Genomic DNA, 18,025 nt, shown 5'->3' with positions numbered 1-18,025 from the left:
CCCCTAGCAACAGAATCAAACAAAGCAGGTGCAGGCAAGGGGATAACATCACGAGTTTCAACGCTATAGACCAGGTTATAAGGAATGGCAATATCAAGACGACCATGTGCAAGAAAGTGATGGTGATCCATGGCTGCACGGTCTAGATAAACCTTAGCCAGAGGGTAATCATGAGGGCGTATCTCAACCTTGAAGTGAGCCGCCAAACGAGTAGCAAAAATCCCACCATGTTTTTTACCCTGAGATTTATTAAGATGGAGGCGACGAGCCACAATAGCTCCCAAGCTATAAGTGTTGTTGCCCTCTAATGCACGACGTAAAACAGCAAGGTCTGGTGAACTAAGTGCACCCACCTTCTCCCTAACAAGCAAGCATTTAGTAATGAAGAGTGCAAAATAACGAACAACAGGAATATGTAAGCCACCAGCAGTGATGGCTGACACTCTTCTCTCATAACCCACTGTGAAAGTGCGACAGAAGGCCTCAAACTCAGCAGGCCTAGGCTCAGCCAAGCTCCCATCAGACGGGATCATGCATATGTTACAAAACTCAGTAAGTGGTATCTGATGGTTTTCAGCATATAAATCAAAGCTCACTTCAGGAGGATTATTTCTAGGCAGGAAAGTAAAACTTTGAACAAAGTTATTTGTGAGGATTTGGTGCTGGTCACACTCATCTGCAATGAAGTCGGTGAGGCCAGCGTTGGCAATAAATTGCATGAACTCCTCATGAATTCCAGCCTCTTGCAGGAACGGGGTGTGCGGCCATTCGCACGGCCGTACCTCCGCCAACCTCCGAGGGTGGAGATCACTGTCAAAAGACTCCCCAATAACACCTTTGGAGTTCTCCTTAGAGCCAAATTTCCTGAAGATATTCATGTTCGCGTACAATTTTTCCTATGAACAAAAATCTGAATTTTTAGTTCACAAAATTTTCTCAACAAAACTTCACAAAATTGATAGCAACTACTCATAGGGATACATAGAGGCCATAGCAAGCATTCAAACTACTTAGAACACTAAGAATTGAACATGCAAGCACATCTACAACAGCACCAAGAGTAGCTATTTATTCAAAGTATAAACCACTAAAACAAAAACTAATTGGACAAAGGGTGGAGTCACATACCAAGCAACAATCCCTCGAAACAGTTTTGGAAACGGAGCTTCGAGCAAAGAGATCGAAATCCGCGGGTTCGAGCTCAAGAACACGGGAGAGAGAGCAATGGGGATTTTTTTCTGGAGGTAAGTGATGATGTGGGCTAAAGAGATAAGTGAGGGGGCCCATGTGGGACCACAACCCACCAGGGCGCGCCTGGGGTGCTGGCGCCCCTAGGTGGGTTGTGCCCACATGGTGCACCTCCCTCTAGCATTATTTGCACCAAAAATTCTTAAATATTCAGAAAAAAAATCATATGAAATTTTTAGGGCATTCTCAGCACCTTTATTTTTGGGTCATTTTTTATTGCACGGAAAATTCAGAAAACAGACAAAACATGGCATTTTATTTTATTTAACTAATAAAACATAGAATAAAAAGTAAGGACAGAAAGTAGTGCTTACTAAATTCATCAACATCATACCGTTCAAAAATGATTCATTAATAAGATTGATCAGGTCTTATTAACAACCACTTTCGATTAGCATGAAACCGAAGAACTTTCGTAAATCACTAAGTTACCTCAATGGGGATTTGCATCTCCCCAACAATAAGCATTTCATATTTCTTTTTGACAGTAGGTAGAGGTATTTGAAAACTTCCAATAGTGATTGTCGGAGATTTTTCAATAACATTAATACCATTCACTTGGAATTGTTTCTTCGAAAAGTGCACCGTGTGCTCATTACCATTAATATGAAAAGTGACCTTGCTTTTATTGCAATCAATAATAGCCCCTGCAGTATTCAAGAAGGGTCTACCAAGGATAATCGACATGTTGTCGTCCTCGGGCATCTCAAGTATAACAAAGTCGATCAAAAAAGTAACATTAGCAACAACAACGGGCACATCCTCACAGATACCGAAAGGTATGGCAGTTGATTTGTCAATCATTTGCAAAGATACTTCAGTAGGTATGAGTTTATTCAAGTCAAGTCTTTTATATAAAGAGAAAGGCATAACACTAACACTAGCTCCTAATTTACACAAAGCAGTTTTCACATAATTCTTTTTGATAGAGCAAGGTATAGTTGGTATTCCCGGATCTCCAAGTTTTTTAGGTACTCCATCTTTGAAAGTATAATTAGCAAGCATAGTGGAGATTTCAGCTTCCGGTATTTTTCTCTTATTAGTGATGATGTCTTTCATATACTTTGCATAAGGAGGCATTTTCAAGATAGCAGTCAAGCGAGTACGCAAAAAGACTGGCCTCAGCATTTCAGCAAAGCGTTCAAATTCTTCATCATCATTCTTTTTAGTTGACTTGGGTGGAAAAGGCATAGGTTTTTGAACCCACGGTTCTTTTTCTTTACCGTGTTTCCTAGCAATGAAGTCTCTTTTATCATACCTTTTATTTTTGGGTTGTGGGTTATCAAGATCAACAGGTGGTTCTATCTCAACATCATTATCCGGTTCTTTTTCATTGTTTGGTTGAGTGTCTTCATGAACCTCATCATTATCTTTTTCATTATCACTAGGTGAGTGTTCATTACCAGATTGAGTTTCAGCATCGGAGATAGAAGTTTCATTATTATTATCAGGAGGTCTCTCTATTTCAGGTTCACTAGAAGTATGCAAAGTCCTATCATTTTTCTTTTTCTTTTTCTTTTTCTTTTTAGAAGGACTAGGTGCACTAGTGTTGTTCTTTTGTGAATCTTGTTTAATTCTTTTTGGGTGTCCCTTCGGATAAAGTGGTTCCCGAGTCATTTTACCTCCTCTAGTTGCAACTCTAACAGCAAAGTCATGCATATTATGATTCATTTCATCAAGTAATTCTCTTTGTGATTTAGCAACTTGTTCTAGCTGAGTTTGAACCATAGAAGCATGTTTTCCAACACCTCTAACATCATTTGAAATTCTAAATAACAAGTCACTCAAGTGAGCAATCATATCAGAATTATATTTCAATTGTTTCATAACATTTGCATTGAAGTGTTCTTGTTTTCTAATGTAGTTTTCAAACTCATAAAGGCATTGGCTAGGATGCATATTGTGAGGATTATCATTTTCATTGAACTTCATAAGAGAATTTACCTCTACCACCTTAGGCAGTGGTGGTGTATTAAGCCCATGTATTTCTTCAATAGGAGGTAAATTTTTAACTTCCTCACCTTTAATACCTTTTTCCTTCATAGATTTCTTTGCCTCTTGCATATCTTCGGGACTGAGATATAATATACCCCTCTTCTTCGGAGTGGGTTTAGGCGGTGGTTCAGGAATAGTCCAATCATCATAATTTTTCAATATGTTATTCAATAATTCTTCAGCTTGTCCAACAGTTCGTTCCCTGAAAACACAACCAGCACAACTATCTAGGAAGTCCCTAGAAGCATCGGTTAGTCCATTATAGAAGATATCAAGTATTTCATTTTTCTTAAGAGGATGATCAGGCAAAGCATTAAGTAACTGGCAAAGCCTCCCCCAAGCTTGTGGGAGACTCTCTTCTTTAGTTTGCACAAAGTTAAATATTTCCTGTAAGGCAGCTTGTTTCTTATGAGCAGGAAAATATTTTTCAGAGAAGTAATAAATCATATCCTGGGGACTACGCACACAACCAGGAGCAAGAGTATTGTACCAAGCTTTAGCATCACCCTTTAATGAGAAAGGAAATAATTTGAGAATAAAGTAATAGCGAGTTTTCTCATCATGAGTAAAAAGGGTGGCTATATCATTCAACTTAGTAAGATGTGCCACAACAGTTTCAGTTTCATAACCATGGAAAGGATCAGATTCAACCAAAGTAATTAACTCTGGGTCGACAGAGAATTCATAATCCTTATCATCAATAAAGATAGGTGAAGTAGCAAACTTAGGATCACATTTCATTCTAGCATTCAGAGATTTTTCTTTATACTTGCGTAGTAATTTCTCTAGATCATCTCTATCATTGCAAGCAAGAATATCTCTAGTTGTTTCTTCACTCATAACATAACCTTCCGGTACCTTAGGCAATTCATATCTGGCAAGGCTAGTTCTAGCAGGTGTTTCAGGAGATTCAGTTTCAAGCTCATCATCAGATTCAACAACATCATGTTGTTTAACTCTAGCAATTTGTTCATCAAGAAAATCACCAAGTGGCACATCATCATTATCAAGCAAGGTACTAGCATCATCATAAGCATTATCCATAGCAGAAGTAGCATCATCAATTACTTGCAACATATTAGAATTGATAGCATGTGGTGGTGTTGCAAGTTTACTCATAACAGAAGGTGAATCTAAAGCAGAACTGGACGGCAGTTCCTTACCTCCCCTCGTCTTTGAGGGAAATATCTTAGTCTTTGGATCCTTCAGATTCTTCACAGTGATAATATGATAATAATCCCAAGTGACTCAACGAATATTGCTATGCTCCCCGGCAACGGGGCCAGAAAAATGGTCTTGATAACCCACAATTATAGGGGGTCGCAACAGTTTTCGAGGATAGAGTATTCAACCCAAATTTATAGATTCGACACAAGGGGAGCCAAAGAATATTTGAAGGTATTAGCAGCTGAGTTGTCAATTCGACCACACCTGGAGATTAATTATCTGCAGCAAAGTGATCAGTAGCACAATAATATGATAGTTTTGATAATAGTGACAACAGCAACAGTAGTAGTAACAGTGATAGCAGTAATTTTGTAGCAAGTGTAACAGTGATGATAGCAGTAGTAACTTAGCAAGAACAATATAAGATAAATTTGTAGGCATTGGATCGGTGACTTGTTGGATGATATTCATCATGTGACAGTCATAACCTAGGGTAATACGACACTAGCTCCAGCTCATCGATATAATGTAGGCATGTATTCCGTAAATAGTCATACGTGCTTTATTAAAAGAACTTGCATGACATCTTTTGTCCTACCCTCCCGTGGCAGCGGGGTCCATATTGGAAACTAAGGGATATTAAGGCCTCCTTTTAATAGAGAACCGGAACAAAGCATTAACACATAGTGAATACATGAACTCCTCAAACTACGGTCATCACTGGGAGTGGGCCCGGTTGTTGTCACTCCGGGGTTGCCGGATCATAACACGTAGTAGGTGACTATAACTTGCAAGATCGGATCTAAAACATGGATATAATGATGAATTCATAAACGGTTCAGATCTGAGTTCATGGCACCCGGGCCCAAAGTGACAAGCATTAAGCATAGCAAAGTCATAGCAACATCAATCTAAGAACATAGTGGATACTAGGGATCAAGCCCTAACAAAACTAACTCGATTACATGATGAATCTCATCCAACTCCTCACCGACCAGCGAGCCTACGAAGGAATTACTCACTCCCGGTGGGGAGCATCATGGAATTGGCGATGGAGATGGGTTGGTGATGACGAAGAACGAAGATCCCCCTCTCCGGAGCCCCAAACTGACTCCCGATCTGCCCTCCCGGGGAAGAACAGGGCTTGGCGGCGGCTCCGTCTCGTGGATCGTGATAATTCTTTCTCCCTCATTTTTTTCTGGAAATATGTGATTTTATAGTATCAGGGGGGTCATCAGCGGGGCCACCAGGAGAGGGGGCGCGCCCTGGTGGGTTGTGCCCAACCAGGGGCCCCTCTCTGGTGGGTCTTGGCTCCAGAAATTCTTATTATTGATATAAAAAAATCCTCGCAAAGTTTCGTTCCATTCCGAGAACTTTTATTTCTACACAAAAACAACACCATGGTAGTTCTGCTGAAAACAGCGTCAGTCCAGGGCTAGTTTCATTCAAATCATGCAAATTAGAGTCCAAAACAAGAGGAAAAGCGTGAGAAAAAGTAGATACGTTGGAGACGTATCAATCAGGAAGCCCCGCGGAGGCCACTCGTGCCAAGGCCGCATCACCTCGAATCCCCCGACGGCGTCGCGGGAGCGGCCGAGCCTTTTCTTCGGCGGGAACGGCACGAGTTCCTCGTGAGGGGTCTTCCCCTTCTTTGCCGCGGAAAACCTCCTCACCGGCGCCATGGATGCTTCGATAAGATGGCGAGACAAGAAGGAAGAAGAAGGAGCAAGCAACGAGAAGATGGAAATGGGCAGGGGGCTCCGCCCCCCTGCATTTATAGCCAGAGGGAGGCCAACCGCCGGCCTCCATGATCTCTAGTAATGATGATCTTTCCTGCATGTAGCAGGCTATTGTCAAGTCGAACGGTTGCCGAGGTAGCATGGGGAAGCGGAGACGCCCATGTCCCATCAAGCGCCACGCGTCGACCGGGTCCGCAGGCGGTTGGGGCCCACGGCGCTTCGCCCTTGCCCCGTGGCTTCGCCTCGAAGCCAAGTCCAAGTGCGCCTTGGGCCCAGGGGCTACTGTCGGCGTTCTAGGAACCGGGGGTACCCAGACTTGCCTGCTTGCGGCCCACGGCGTGGCTCCATAGATGGCCTGGTACGACCCACCTTCAACACCAACAACACAAGACCCTCGCGTGGGGCCAAGCCTTGCGAGGCGGACTATGCCAAGACCTCTAGAGGGAGCGGCCTCCCTAGGCCGACTCCTGAGGAGAGGAGATTCCTATGCAGGCGCCTACCTCGTGAGGTTAAGGTGACGCAAGCCATGACGACCAAGGCCAGGTGGGCGCCAGCGGGTGCAGTGCAGCAGGTTTCCTCTTTGGTGCTAAAGAGGCAAGCGCAGGCGCAGAGTCCCGAGGGATCAGCCAAAGGTTTCCATTTCCGTGCTGTAAGACCAAGACCGCCAGGACGGCAGGATGGAGGTCATCGCCGAGCCCACCACGACGTCACGACCAGAATCTTTGCAGGCGAAGACCACCTTTCGTCAGGATATGATGTACTAGTTGTCTCCCTTTGAATTTGGCCGTTGTGGGATCCCTTCCCGCCTTCATTTTGGGGGAAGAGGACCAAGGCCACTATAAATATAGCTTAGCCACCACCATAGCGCGGGGGATCGAGCAGACCATCCACCCCCTCACCAGCTCACACAAACACAAGAACACACCTCCTGAGGTTGTTCTTCCCCTGTACCAGTTCATCCTCAGCCCACCTCGAGGCTAATCCACCACAAAGCAGGAGTAGGGTATTACACCGCAAGGTGGCCCGAACCTGGGTAAATTGCCGCGTCCCCTTCCTTTCCAGTTCATCGAGCTAGGCCATGAGATTGACGAGTTGGCAGACTGGGGAGATTGAGTTCTTCGCATGCACCCTAGAGTTCGAATCTTTCTTGGGTCAGCGGAGCCCCGAATCCGAGAGTGTTGTTTTTGTGCAGAAATAAAAGTTCTCGTAATTGGACGAAACTTTGCGGAGATTTTTTACTGAATAAATAAAAATACTGGAACAAACATCCACTGGAGGGGACCCACCTACTGCCCACAAGACCACAGGGCACGCCTACTCCCCAGGGCACACCCTGATGTCTTGTGGGGCCCACGAGGCTTCGTCTGACCTAATTCCAAGCCTGCAAATTATGTCTTCCCAAGAAAAAAAATGGAAGAAGAAGTTTCATCGCGTTTTACAATACGGAGCCACCGCCACCTCCTGTTCTTCATCGGGAGGGCTGTTCTGGAGTCCGTTTGGGGCTCCAGAAAGGGGGATTCATCATCGTCGTCATCATCAACCCTTCTTCATCAACAATTCCATGGTGCTCACCACCGGGAGTTAGTAATTTCTTCGTAGGCTTGCTAGACGGTGATGGAATTGGATGAGATTGATCATGTAATCAAGTCAATTTGTTAGGGCTTGATCCGTAGCATCCACTATGTTCTAAGATTGATGTTGCTATGACTTTGCTATGCTCAATGCTTTTCAACCCTCTATGTTATCATCTATATTTGAGTTATTGATCCTATTTGCTAGGTGTATGCACTTGTTATTGTTCGGGACTATAGACCCCAATGCGACAATAATTGGGATACTCTTCGGGGATGACTATAATTCGAGGAGTTCATGTATTCACCGTATGTTAATGCTTTGACCCGGTTCTCTATTAAAACAATGCCTTAATATCCCTTAAATTTCCTTATCGACCCCGCTGCCACGGGAGGGTAGCACAAAAGTTGTCATGCAAGTTCTTATTATAAACACACATGACTATATACAAAATACATGCCTACATTGAATTGATGAACTAGAGTTATTGTGTATAGCTTTAGGTTGTGACTGTTACATGATGAATGCCATTCATACAAATATCATCACTGATCCAATGCCTACGCTTTGCTCATACTATCTTTGCTAAGTTACCACTGTTGTTGCTATTGTTACAATCACTACAAAACTACTACTGTTATTGTTATCGTTACTATTGCCATTGTTACTGGTACTATCAAACTATCGTACAACTTTGCTACTAAACACTTTGATGCAGAGAATTAACTTTCTAGGTGTGGTTGAATTGACAACTCAACTACTAGGACTCATAAATATTCTTTGGCTACCCTTGTATCGAATCAATAAATTTGGGTGAAATACTACCTCAAAACTGTCGTGATTCCCTATACTTGTGGGTTATCAATGATCAACGTAGTTTCTCCCATGTCACATGTTTAGCATGGATTTGGGGTTCGGATATAAGGTACACGGTGGTGGACACGAACATTTTTTGAGGGTGATCGATCATTGTCCACGCACGTTTTGGGCGCCAGATTTGCTACGTCCGGCTCTAGGTGCTCTTAGGGTGCGGATCTCATTCATTCATTTCTTTATAGCATCTACAGTCGGACGCCCCAAACCCGCCTCAAATACCCGGGCGGGCGGCCCGGGCACCGAGCGGCCACGAAAAGTCAACCCAGACAGGCGCCTCAAACGCCTGGGCTGACCGACACCCCTCATATCTAGCCCAAATATGAGATGGATATGTGGGCGCTCGGACATGTCCGCCACATCAGAATGATGCTGGGCTCCCACACGAAAATAGTATGAAACCGACGGTCTGAATCTCGTCTCCTTCGTTGGACCGATGTCGCCGCGTGGCACCGCTCCGGCAGGCTGCGTAGTGCCTAGACCGGCTGTTTCAGACGTCCGCCGACACCAAAACACTACCCCTCCACATGTTCCTTCTCCCTCCGCCGTCGCCGCCATTTTCCACTCTCCATCCGCCATCACTAGTAGCCATGCCCCCATGTTGCCGAATGAGGAGCTACCCATTTCTAACGCCGGAGCGTCGGCTGCAGCTCCTTGAGCAAATCCGGACAAGACGCGAAGCCCGGATCGCCGTGGGGCTACCTCTGGATGCAATGGATCCGGAGGAGTTGGAGGAGGAGGAGGATGTGGGGGACGCTGGAGACGCGGATCTGCAGGCAAGGAGGGGGAGGAGGAGTCGGAGCCCTTCTACGCGCCCGTCCACCTGACGCCCGGCACCGACGTCATAGACATCTCCGACGACGAAGATAACTAGGGTAGCACATAGGATTTTTTTTGCACGCTTTGTATGGATCTAAGGGTTGAAATATGAGAAGCTCGGGTGTAGAGTAGCAAATTTGAGGTGTTACCGGTCACCGTCCGCGGAAGCGTCCGGTCACGTCCGCGGACGTTTGAGGGATCAGAGTTGCCGAGTCCAGCTGTAGACGATCTTATGTGTCTTTTTTAGGATTGCATTGCATGTGTGCTTTTCTGTATGCGTGCATGATAGAGAGAATCTGATCCCTTGCTTGAACAGGAGTGCCAAGGCGAGCTCAAATCCTGCACCGACCCCGAGCCCACGAGGCCATGGAGCAGAGTCCCATCGACGACATCGTCCTTTAAGCTGAGCCGTCCGTCCACGTCGCTCGGCTCCGAACCAACGGTTGGCGTGAATGCTGCCAACGACCGAACCGCCTCCGTGTGCTCGCTGGCGATAAGGCTACTCCTCGTGTCCACTAGAATCGAAACGGAGCCCACCGAGAAGTGAAAAAAGGCAAAAAACACAAACAGAAAACGCTCCCAGGGAAACCCCCTCCCTCCCTCCCCTCCCCTGCAAGTCACGACTCACGCGTCTCCCACCTCGCCGGCGCCGGCCGCCTCACTCCGCCTTCGCCGCCGCCGCCGCCATGAGCGCCCTCCAGGCCTCCCTCCTCCTCCGCCCTCTCCCCTCGCCCCTGCCCCCTCGTCGGCGTCCGCCACCAGCCCCCGCCTCCGTCTCCTTCCCTCGCTCCTGCCACCACCGCCGCCCGTCGCCCCCCCTCCGCGCATTGGCCGCCGACGGCCCCCAGCCTCCCCCCTCTCCGGCCCCCGAGCCTCCCGCGGCGGCTGCGGCGGCGGCCGCTCCGGAGGCGGAGGTCGACACGGGCCCCGCTGCCCAGGACGGGAAGGAGGAGCTGGAGGACCTGGTGGATAAGGCTAGGGTTTGGGCGGTGGCTTTCGCGGCCGCGGTGGTCGAGGCGGCCAAGAGGTTTTTCGACTGGGTGGTGTCTGGCGATTGGATGAGCTGGTGGCCGTTCTGGCGCCCCGACCGCCGCCTGCAGCGCTTGATCGATGACGCCGACGCTCACCCCAAGGACCCTGCCAAGCAGAGCGCGCTGCTCCACGAGCTCAACAAGTTTAGGTGCGCTCCACGACAACGATTCTTTGATGTTTTCTGAGGAGTCAACTCAAATGGGTGCTGCTTTGGGGACATTCGCAAAATGTGTTTCTTGGTGGCTGAGTATCAGGGGATTGCTTGCTAACCCATAGGGTTGGACTATTGATTTATCTAATGACACGGTCGCAATGAAGTTTTAAGAAGATATCGATTCTAGCTTTTCTGATGTTGAATGGATTCTGGATCCTTGATAAATAAGTTTTTTTTACCGATTTAGCATTGATGCAATCGAGTTCATTAGACATTCATTAGTTCAAGTTTTGGACCATTACTTTGCACAATCTCAAATATAGGAAACCGTGAAATTTGTAGCTAAATAGCCAAATTCAGTGGCATTTGGTTTTATGGTACCTAAATAACGCTGTCATTGATACGTGATGTGGAACAATGTACTTTTCCTGCTATCTTTTGATGCTACTGAAATAATTAGGACCTCAATAAGTCCCGAACGTTCGGAATTTAAGCATGCTAATCCGAACTCTTTTCATGGCAACTTTAATCAAGACGTTGTAGACAAACATGGCAATTTTCTGACAAAAAATCGACCTGGAACAAAGTTGCCATGTGTCAACAACTAAAGTTGCCACCTCACAGCAACTAAAGTTGCCATCAAAAAACGTTCGGGATGACATGCTTAAATTCCGAACATTCGGGATTTATCTATTCCGAATAATTAATTGGAATGGCAGAAACGGGTTACTTGTTCTTTTTGTTTTATTTTGCACATTGCATTGTGGTCCAGTGTCCAATTTATATAGATTTTAAAGAATGATGTGGTTCTTAAATTCCATCTTGGCAGCCCAGAAGATGTCATCAAAAGAATCGAGCAAAGAAGTCATGCGGTAGATAGCAAGGGGGTTGCAGAGTACCTTCGAGCTCTTATTCTCACCAACGCTATAGCTGATTACCTACCAGATGAGCTGTCTGGGCGTTCAGCAACGCTACCAGCTCTGGTAAGTTTCCTTTGCAAGCCTATCGTGTATGTCAGTCAAGATTTCACATTTTCCTAGTCAGTCGATGCAGCTTGAAACTATCCTGCTTATGAACTTGATGAGATTGCCGACAATATGGCACTTGACAACCGATGCAGCTTGAAAACTGTCTTGCTTGTGAACTTGTGATACTTCAAGCAATACATCACTTGATGAAATTCCATTATGTCCTGGTGCTGAAATACTTCATTTTTCTTATTCTTCTTCTTGGTTATTCAAGAAAACAATGCATAAATTGAGATACTCGGTTCAATCAACGCTGTTTCAGTTCTTTAGTATATTTCTATCATCTTGAACAACAAAAGCTTAAAGCCTCTATTTTTAATGTACTCCCTCTGATCCATATTAATTGTCGCTGATTTTTGCATAAATTTTCCTCTTATCTCGTTTATTTGTATATTGTCATATTTTGAAATATTAGTCACCATATTGTAACCCACTCTTTGGCTTATATACATTTACGTCAGTAGTTGCAAGAATTGAAGCAACGTGTATCTGGGGAGGACAAGCCTTTCTCGAATCCTGGGATATCTGACAAGCAACCATTACATGTAGTAATGGTAAGTTCGCTCAACCTTCAGAGCATGCCAATATGGGGGCAGTTATTGCTTTCACCATATGATCCCGATAATGTTTGCCTATCTGTGTGCCATCATTAGGTTGATCCTAAAGCTACTGGTAGATCAACTCGGTTTGCTCAAGAGATTTTCTCGACTATCTTGTTCACAGTTGCTGTTGGATTTATGTGGTATGCTCAACCTTCCATAAGTCACGACTCTAATCTCTGGAGCTTTTAAATATGTCATCTATTGGTTCATGTTTATGTCAAGCTTCTATATTTTGTTTTCTTGCTTGTCTTAATGACTCTTTAAGGTTAACTAGGCTGTATTTGCCTTGAAGTTCCTTGCATAGTGCAGCTGAGATTTAAGTTTCATGTTTAAGGTTTCAAACAGGTCTATCATGTAGCCTTGTAACCCCCCCCCCCCCCCCCCATGAGGGACGATGTACCGAACTCTTCTCCTTTTCAATGAAATGAAACGCAAAATCTTTTTGCGTTTTCTTGAAAAAAATTAAGGTTTCAAACAGGAATTCTGATACCCCTGTTCCTGGTGTTTCAAGTCATGCATTGTTTCTGCCATAGCCGGAGTTGTTATGCCAATAGTTGCTTCCTGTGATGATATGTCTATAGAGAGCTTGTTGAAGTCCTGTTATATTTTCTGTTGGACAAACTCATTTCCAGTCCTTATTCGATGGACAACTGTTTGGATTAGTTTTTGGTTTACTTGACAGAGATAAACTCTGTTTAATCTTGAGCATCTTTTTTATGTCAGTTTCTTGTAGTGATCAATACATTTTGTTTCAGGGTAATGGGTGCTGCTGCGCTTCAAAAGTATATTGGTAGCCTAGGTGGAATAGGCACATCTGGTGTCGGTTCCAGTTCATCATATTCTGCAAAAGAGTTGAATAAGGATATAACGCCCGAGAAGGTGTGATATGATGATGTCTTGTTCCACTGTCAGTTGTGCAAAAATACAATTACTGGGTGCATTTCATGTTTCCTTTTATTGTATATATGCCTCATTTGCTGGGTACAATTGCTCAGTGCGAAAATGAGAGTAAACATATGTATATTCTGCATGTCCCTTTATACTGTTTTATATGCAGAATGTGAAGACATTTAAAGATGTCAAAGGCTGTGATGATGCAAAGAAAGAACTTGAGGAGGTTGTTGAGTATCTAAGGAATCCTATGAAGTTTACTCGCCTCGGTGGAAAGTTACCAAAGGTAATTTGTTCTATATCAATCTGCAAGATACATTTTCAATGTGCTATGTACTTTGCTGTATGGGATATACCAGATATACATTTTTGTAGGGCAATATATATTTTATGGAATACTGGTTCAATAGAACCTTTATATAATTAAAAATGTGTTTTTGTAGGGAATACTTTTAACTGGAGCTCCAGGAACTGGGAAGACGCTGCTTGCTAAGGTACAATTTGCCTGGAAGAATAATTTGTTGCTTCATGTATTTTGAACTGAGTAAAGAAATCAGGCCCCCCCCCCCCCCCCCACACACACACATGAGGTCCTTGCTGTGCTTTGTACTTGTGTTTCTACATTAAAAAAATGTGTTTCTCTGTTTAGCTTTCAAAACCAAGTCTTCTATTATCAGGCGTTTCTAGCTATTTGCTACAGTCAGTTCTTTGGTAAATGCATACCTTACTAGCGCTGGCTTTGTGATTTAGGCCATTGCTGGGGAAGCTGGTGTGCCGTTCTTTTACCGAGCAGGTTCTGAATTTGAGGAAATGTAAGATCTCTTCTATTATGATATTGGACTTGTATTTTCCTTGTATATTTGGTGACCTTAGAGTGCTAACCGCGAACTCCAAAAATTGCCTATGTGCTGCAATTCGTTGCATGATGTCAGAAAATGTGGCTTTCTGGCATTGTACCATTGCATGTGTTGCAATTTGAGATCATTCTGGATTTATGTCGAAGCACTACTGAGATGATATTTATTAGGCATGCATGATTCAAGCTACTGAAACATTTGTAATTTACTGATGGAACTACCTTCAGTTGTATCCCTATCCCACTTTCATGTCTTGTTTAATCAGAATTTACTGACATTGTATCTTGTCAGGTTTGTTGGTGTTGGTGCTCGGAGGGTGAGATCCTTGTTTCAAGCTGCAAAGAAAAAGGTGTTTTACCCTTCTCTTCCATTGCCTGAGCTTAGCTCCAGCATTTCCTTCTATAAATTGAGAGCTCTCTGCGCTGTTTTAGCTTATGGGAAATGCTCAATTGTGATTCCCTTTTCATCTCCTCTCAACAGACAAATTGGTGAAGCTTAATTTGTTTTATCAGTGAAAATTGATGTACCTTCGTAATGACAATTTGTTTGTGTGAGTAACTTTTTACTGTTCCTCTTTACAGGCACCATGTATTGTTTTCATTGATGAAATAGATGCAGTGGGATCAACTAGAAAACAGTGGGAAGGGCACACAAAGAAAACATTGCATCAACTTCTTGTTGAGATGGATGGTTTTGAACAAAATGAGGTAACATTATCACATAAGTGAACAAAGTGCTGTAGAACTTTGTCTAACTCTTAGTTTACAATCGATGTGTACAGGGAATAATAGTAATGGCTGCGACAAACTTACCAGACATTCTTGATCCAGCACTTACGAGACCTGGTAGATTTGATAGACATGTAAGCTTTCTTGAGTAGTTTTTTTTTTATCTTCACAACCATTATCATCAATTCTTTTTTTTATAGAACAGCAATTACATATTGTTTTATTGTAATAATTTTTGTATAAATATGTAATTTCATTTAGTTCTGCTGGTATTGGCTACTAGATTGTTGTCCCTAGTCCTGATGTGCGAGGCCGCCAAGATATTCTGGAGCTCTATTTGCAAGACAAGCCTGTGGGCAGTGATGTGAATGTCAATGCAATAGCCCGCAGTACCCCTGGCTTTAATGGGGCTGGTGAGTACAACTTTCCTTTGTATTATCTTAGTGAAATGATAATTGTAGCATTACGTCATCTAAGCGTGTGGACTATGAGGTGTTTCTAACGATAGGATAGTGTTTTTTCATCAGCAGCTGGATTCCTATTCTTTTTGCTGTGTCACCATTTTATTACTTGTAACACTTATAAATCCATGGCATTCCACGTATTTTCCGTTAGAATAAAATAATAAATGTCTTACCTTTGAAGGTGCTATAAAATTTGGCAGCAATATTTGTGCTGTGGTGGTGAGACTCATACCGACTCATCTTTTTCCTTTTTCTGTTAGACCTTGCGAACCTGGTAAACATTGCAGCAATTAAGGCTGCTGTTGAAGGTGCTGACAAGCTGACTGCTTCACAATTGGAGTTTGCCAAAGATCGTATCATCATGGGAACTGAGAGGAAATCAATGTTCATCTCTGATGAATCAAGAAAGGCATGCTTGTTCAAGTTGTTTTTCCTTTTTCTTACGCACGCTTGAACTAGTAGTTGTAGCATCCATGTCTTTGAAAATTTTAAACCGAAGAAGATGTAAATTTCTGCACTAACAATTTTTGTTACTTTTTGGTTCTTTAGCTTACTGCCTACCATGAAAGTGGGCATGCTATTGTTGCACTCAATACCAAGGGTGCTCATCCCATTCACAAGGCAACTATCCTGCCTCGTGGATCTGCCCTTGGAATGGTTACACAACTTCCCTCACAGGATGAGACTTCTATCAGCAAGAAACAACTCCTGGCACGTCTTGATGTTTGCATGGGCGGAAGGGTTGCTGAAGAGCTTATATTTGGGGAAGAAAATGTTACTACTGGTGCCAGAAATGATCTTCATACTGCAACAGAGCTCGCTCAGTATATGGTGATTCTTTCATCCACTTAGATTGTTTCTTTTCTTGTTAGATGTATCTAATGTCACTTGACTGGCTGTGTAGGTATCAAACTGTGGGATGAGTAATGCTATTGGTCCTGTGCATGTAAAAGAACGACCAAGTGTTGACATGCAATCAAGAATAGATGCAGAGGTACATTTCCACTGGTCTTATGATTGCAAATGCATTTTTTTTCTAGCATATGACCACTGACCAGTATAAGCTAGCGACCTGTATGCTGTGCTTTTGCATAGTCTATCGGTATACCGAGCTATTGGCCACATCACGAACCTCTCTTAAACTCCACTTACCTGAGGGTAGTTACTGTTTCTCTCGCATTTGTCTCATCATCATATGGCCTTGCAGGTGGGCAGACTCCTAAGAGAAGCTTATGAACGGGTGACACATTTACTGAAGAAGGTTTGCTTCTCAACCATGACGCCTTTTGCCAACATATTTATTTTTTAGTTAACTCAGTGTCGACTGATCCAAGTTTATTTTCAGCATGAGAAGCAATTACATGCTTTAGCGAATGCTCTGCTGGAGCGTGAAACTCTGACGGCAGATGAGATCAACAAAGTAGTTCATCCCTGCCAAGAAGAACCACAGCTTCCCTTCCAAGAAGAAGCCTTTGCGCTAACTTAGACATATTACCTTTTGTTGCATCGAGGTGGTAGTTTCGACTGTAAATCCGTGTACAGTAATTGGAAAGTCATTACTCACCATTTTGCGAAGTGGGGTAAACTTGGGTGCATTTCCTTCTCGGCACCATTAGGCTGGCATGCAGGAAATTGAAAGATGAGATTATCATAGGGTGTTGCATGATTGTGTGCTATTGCCATATCTGTGACGTGGCGAGACTCACCAGCGCCTGCCTTTTACCCAACATGAAGCCTCTGAGTTGGGAAGTGCATCATACTTGGTTTAGATAGGGAAGCAATACAGATGTGACATTGCATATTTTGGATTCTAGATTATTTCTTCTTTTCAATTCTATGCCTCGCCATTGTTTAAAGGAAATCGTACATATAACTGTCTCATTCTATTGGGTCGTAACATGTTACACGGATGTGGTCAATTATTATGTCTGGCATGTTCTGTTTTGGTTTTCTTTTCAGAAACTTGCTGTTAAAAACTGCAAGTCCTGTCTTTTTAGTTTTTACCCCATGGCAGTTTCATATGTATTGGTGTTGTAAAAGGATGTAAGCAAATAGCTCTGTGATTCGGCAATAGAAAAGAGGGTGCAGGCTTCAGTAACGTGAGGCTGAGTGCCTATGGAAACGGTTTCTACCCTGCCTGATGTGAGTCGAACTCGTTTGTATTCAGCCAGGAAGCATCGAAGAGTGGCGAAAAGATTGTAGTGAAGTTCTCTCCAAAAAATGCAGAGGACACACATTACCATGTTACAGAACAAAAGGATGTTTATAAAGTGAGAAGTGCATATTTCAACTCTGCATTAATGTCCTAGTTTAATTTAGAGGTAAATACCCGGCAGTGCTACAACCTGTGTTGGATGATCAGTTTAGTGCTAAAAGTTGCAAAATGCATGTTTTGAGTGCTTGAACTTGCGTGGAAGTGCAAATACGGTGCTATCTTTGAAATTGATTTGCGAACAACTTTTTATGACACCTTCATCCTAGTTTGTTGATCATGTAGGGGTTTGATCCAAGGGGTAGTTGAGCATTGCTAGGCGCATATGAAAATTGTCGGACGTCGCGTCTGCCGCTGTATGAGATGTCCATATGTCGCGCCAGTGTGACCGTGACCCACTGTCAATGGGTGGAAAAGGGAGAGGTGCTGCTAAAAAGCCCACAACTGTTGTAACCCCGATTCCCAAATATCCTCGATTTTTTAGCCCACTTCATAAATTCCTAACCCTAAGCAGGCGATGTCGATGGTGGAAGGAGCTTGGACGAGTGGACCACATCGGCGATCCGTGACCGACAGGGGTGGCATCTCTCTGCTCGACGTCTGATTGCTCTATGGTGAGAGGGGCAACACCGGCAGCTAGAAGC

The 18,025-nt window shown here is 43.8% G+C and overlaps 1 protein-coding gene across 1 annotated transcript; it reads left to right on the top strand.

The window, feature by feature from the left end:
* Positions 1-10,000: 10,000 nt before the first annotated feature.
* Positions 10,001-17,094, top strand: LOC123078584 (ATP-dependent zinc metalloprotease FTSH 9, chloroplastic/mitochondrial). The gene is made up of 17 exons (XM_044501137.1): positions 10,001-10,593; positions 11,429-11,582; positions 12,092-12,181; positions 12,281-12,369; positions 12,985-13,108; positions 13,287-13,406; positions 13,564-13,614; positions 13,871-13,932; positions 14,269-14,326; positions 14,559-14,684; positions 14,759-14,839; positions 14,989-15,118; positions 15,430-15,578; positions 15,719-16,000; positions 16,074-16,163; positions 16,377-16,430; positions 16,515-17,094. Exons 1-17 carry the CDS (start codon positions 10,100-10,102, stop codon positions 16,653-16,655), a joined length of 2,295 nt encoding a protein of 764 aa, XP_044357072.1. The 5' UTR covers positions 10,001-10,099; the 3' UTR covers positions 16,656-17,094.
* Positions 17,095-18,025: the final 931 nt, after the last annotated feature.

Source organism: Triticum aestivum, chromosome 3D (genome assembly GCF_018294505.1).
Source record: "Triticum aestivum cultivar Chinese Spring chromosome 3D, IWGSC CS RefSeq v2.1, whole genome shotgun sequence".
NCBI lineage: Eukaryota > Viridiplantae > Streptophyta > Magnoliopsida > Poales > Poaceae > Triticum > Triticum aestivum.
The sequence above is the reverse complement of the archived record's forward strand: the minus strand, read 5'-3'. Positions and strand labels throughout refer to the sequence as shown.

Bases quoted from the DNA above. Each gene is read 5' to 3' on its own strand.
- LOC123078584 (XM_044501137.1), top strand. From the start codon at position 10,100: ATGAGCGCCCTCCAGGCCTCCCTCCTCCTCCGCCCTCTCCCCTCGCCC. The intron at 10,594-11,428 runs GTGCGCTCCACG...CCATCTTGGCAG, and splicing joins CACGAGCTCAACAAGTTTAG to CCCAGAAGATGTCATCAAAA. The intron at 14,685-14,758 runs GTAACATTATCA...CGATGTGTACAG, and splicing joins ATGGTTTTGAACAAAATGAG to GGAATAATAGTAATGGCTGC.